General features: G+C 68.9%; 1 protein-coding gene across 1 annotated transcript in view; it reads right to left on the minus strand.

Annotated features, from left to right (window-relative positions):
• LOC120879239 overlaps window positions 1-957 on the minus strand; it is a 51989-nt gene extending 51032 nt beyond the window's left edge. Inside the window, exon 1 of the mRNA XM_040262197.1 lies at window positions 337-957. Within this exon, the coding sequence (XP_040118131.1) occupies window positions 337-957 (621 nt within the window). The remainder of the gene's footprint in view (window positions 1-336) is intronic.
• Window positions 958-3186: the final 2229 nt, after the last annotated feature.

A 3186-nucleotide genomic window follows, 5' to 3' on the forward strand; every position in this document is an offset into this window, starting at 1 on the left:
ACGCCTCACACACACCACACGCCTCACACGCATCACACACCACACGCCTCACACCACACGCCTCACACACCACACGCCTCACACACCTCACGCCTCACACACCACATGCCTCACACGCCTCACGCCTCACACACCTCACGCCTCACACACCACATGCCTCACACGCCTCACACACCACACGCCTCACACACCACACGCCTCACACACCTCACGCCTCACACACACCACACACCTCACACGCATCACACGCCTCACACGCATCACACGCCTCACACACCTCACAGCACACGCACAGCTCACACACACACGGCACACACGCAGGCACACACGTCGCACATGCCCCGCTCGGCGCGCTCCGGCTGTCCTGGGGCCGCTTGCCCGGGACATCCTGGCCTCGCCGGGGCGCGGGGCGGGCGCGGGGCGGCGCCCGGGACCCTCTGTGCTCTGTTCCGGGCCCTGCGTCTGGCTTTCGCCGCCCCTGAGGCTCTGGTCTGTTCGGTGCTGGGTTGACCCGTGAGGCGGCGTCACCTCCGGGCCCCACCTGCGCAGCGCCGAGCTGCGCGGGCCCGGGCGGCCGCTGCCGAGCGGGCCGAGGCGCCCGGGGGCGGGCGGCAGGCTGTCCCGGGTCTCTCCCCGGCCCGCCGGCAGCGCGCACAGGACCCCTCCCCTCCCCGACCCACGCTGCCCCGGCCCTCCCCGGAGCAGGCGGCCTCTGGACGTGGCGCAGGCCCCGGCCGCCCCTGGACCCAGGGCTGCTGTGCCCTGGCCGCCTGGGCTCTGCGGACGGACGTCCAGGCGGCCCCCGGCACGGGCCTGGGCCGAGCCGCCGCGAGGCACCCACCTCCGGCGCGGCCACCGCAGGCACGTGGAGCACGCTCTCCTCTCGGTTCTCAGGTCCCGGGGGAGCGGGGACGCCCAGGCCCAAATGGGAGACTTCCAGGGCCCCAGACGCGTCATAAAGGCGGCCCCGCCCCGGGGACGCATCACCTGCCGCGGGGGAGGGGCGGGCCAAGGGCCCCAGGACCCTCACCACCGCGCCTGAGGCTGCACACCTCCAGCCCTTAGTGGGAAGGCAGTGCGGTCACGCCCCTGCCCTGCTGCCTCAGCGTTTCGGGCCGGGGCTGGCCAAGGCGTCCACCCAACCTCATCCTCCTGCTTGACCCTGGGGCCGAGATGCCGGGCTCTGTGCAGGGTAGTGGGCACCTGTCTGGGCCTGACCAGCCCCCGGCTGTCCCCTTGTTGGCTGCAGAAGGGCCACAGCAGATGGCGAGTGGGGACTGCCGGCATGTGGACACCACGGTGAGCGGGAGGCGCACATGACGGTCAGCTGCGGTCTTGGGGTCTCCCGCCTTCCGCCTCACCCCACAGGGTCTCATTTCTAAGCTCAAGAAACTCCTGGTCCTCAGTGTCGGGTCCGAGGACTCCTGTCTGATGTGGAGGATTCCGATCTCGATCCTCCCTTGGGGAAGGCAGGTGGATGGGGTCCCTCTCCGTCCACATAGGCGGCATCCCACGGCCTCCAGCCTCCCTGGGGAGTCACCGCTCCGGGCACCGTCAGCGGTGGAAGGCAGGCTGGCCTCCTCCAGGCAGCGTGCCAGCCCTGCTGCCTGAGGCCCATGGGGATCAGGGGTCAGCCTCCCCCCGGTCCGCTGGGCCTGGTCCGGATGGACAGGCATGAGGGAGGTTGCAGGCAGTTGGGTGGGCGGGAGGCCAGTGAGGAGGGGGCTCCTCCAGGGCTTGGGGCCTCCTGTGGGGCGGGGCTGGCCAGGCTGACTCTACTCCTGGTCGGCCCTGCTCCCCCAGCTACCTGGCCTCAACCTCCCACTCACTGGCTTCAGTTTCCTCACATGCCATTGGCCCAACAGCACTGTCCTGGAGCAAGGCAGCCCCTGGGTGATGGGGACGCTCCTCCAGCACCCCCGCTGACCACAGGCAGACAGACATGCGAGAGCCAGACGCCACCTGGGATCACCAGCCGGGAACCCCAGGGGATGAGGGGCCTGGTGCCTGCCTCCAGGGCCCCTGCACAGTGCCCGCCCACGGGCAGGCCTGAGAACAGGAACCTGCGCCAGAAGGTGCTTCCAGGGAGGCAGGCGGCTCCAATCGCTGTCCACGGTGCTGCCCGGAGTCCACAGGTGTCAGCGAGATCCGGGGTGGAAAATCAGGCACCCACCCAGGATCTGACCCCGAGACCCAGGGTCTCTCAAGACCCAGCCCACAGGCAGCAGAGGCCTCGGAGACATTGCAGCCGTGATCTCTGAAGACTGAAGGCAGAGCTTAGCCCTGGCAGGAAGAGCGGAAGGCCTGCATCCCACATTTTCCCCGCCGAGGGCTGAGCTGAGACAGAGCTCCTGGGAGACTGAGAAGGAGCTCAGCCAGCAGAGTGGCCAGCACCCACGCTCTCCCCTCTGCGGGGCCGTGCTCGGGGGTCCCGGGAGAGCACCCACACTCTCCCCCTCTGCGGGGCCGGGCTCGGGGGTCCCGGGAGAGCACCCACGCTCTCCCCCTCTGTGGGGCCGGGCTCGGGGGTCCCGGGAGACAGTGGTAGAGTGGCCCACGCCCACGCTCTCCCCCCTGCGGGGCCAGGCTCAGGGGTCCCGGGAGAGCGCCCACGCTCTACCCCTCTGCGGGGCCGTGCTCAGGGGTCCCAGAAGAGCGCCCATGCTCTCCCCTCTATGGGGCCGGGCTCGGGGGTCCCGGGTGCCATGGCTCCCGCTCAGAGCAGCACCGCCAGGCTGCTGGTCCGTGTGTCTCCACACGTCCTGGGAAGTGCTCTCTGGTTAAGATGACCGTCATCATGGCCTCCTGCACAGAACACGCTTCTCCAGAAACACTTATGTGCAGCCACGGCCAGGGCATCACAGACCCCAGCCCCTCACCCGTGGGACTTTGAGGGATGATGAGCTCAATCACCCACAAGCGGTGCCGCCAGGGCTACCCAGCGGCCAGGGAGCTTCTGGAGGCTCCAACCCTGTTTCACAGCAGGAAAACAGAGCGGGAAGTTGTGTGGGAGTAGACGTGACTCTGGACACCACTGAGGTGCCCAGAGCCGGGCTGGAGGCAGGGGAGACAGCAGGAGACAGCACCAGGAAGAAGGCAGGCCATCAAGCTGAGGGAGAAGTGAAGGGTCTTCACGAAGTCAACAGGGGACACCGGGGCAGGGCTGGGAATGACACACACACCGTC

This window comes from Oryx dammah, unplaced genomic scaffold (assembly GCF_014754425.2).
Source record: "Oryx dammah isolate SB20612 unplaced genomic scaffold, SCBI_Odam_1.1 HiC_scaffold_20, whole genome shotgun sequence".
NCBI lineage: Eukaryota > Metazoa > Chordata > Mammalia > Artiodactyla > Bovidae > Oryx > Oryx dammah.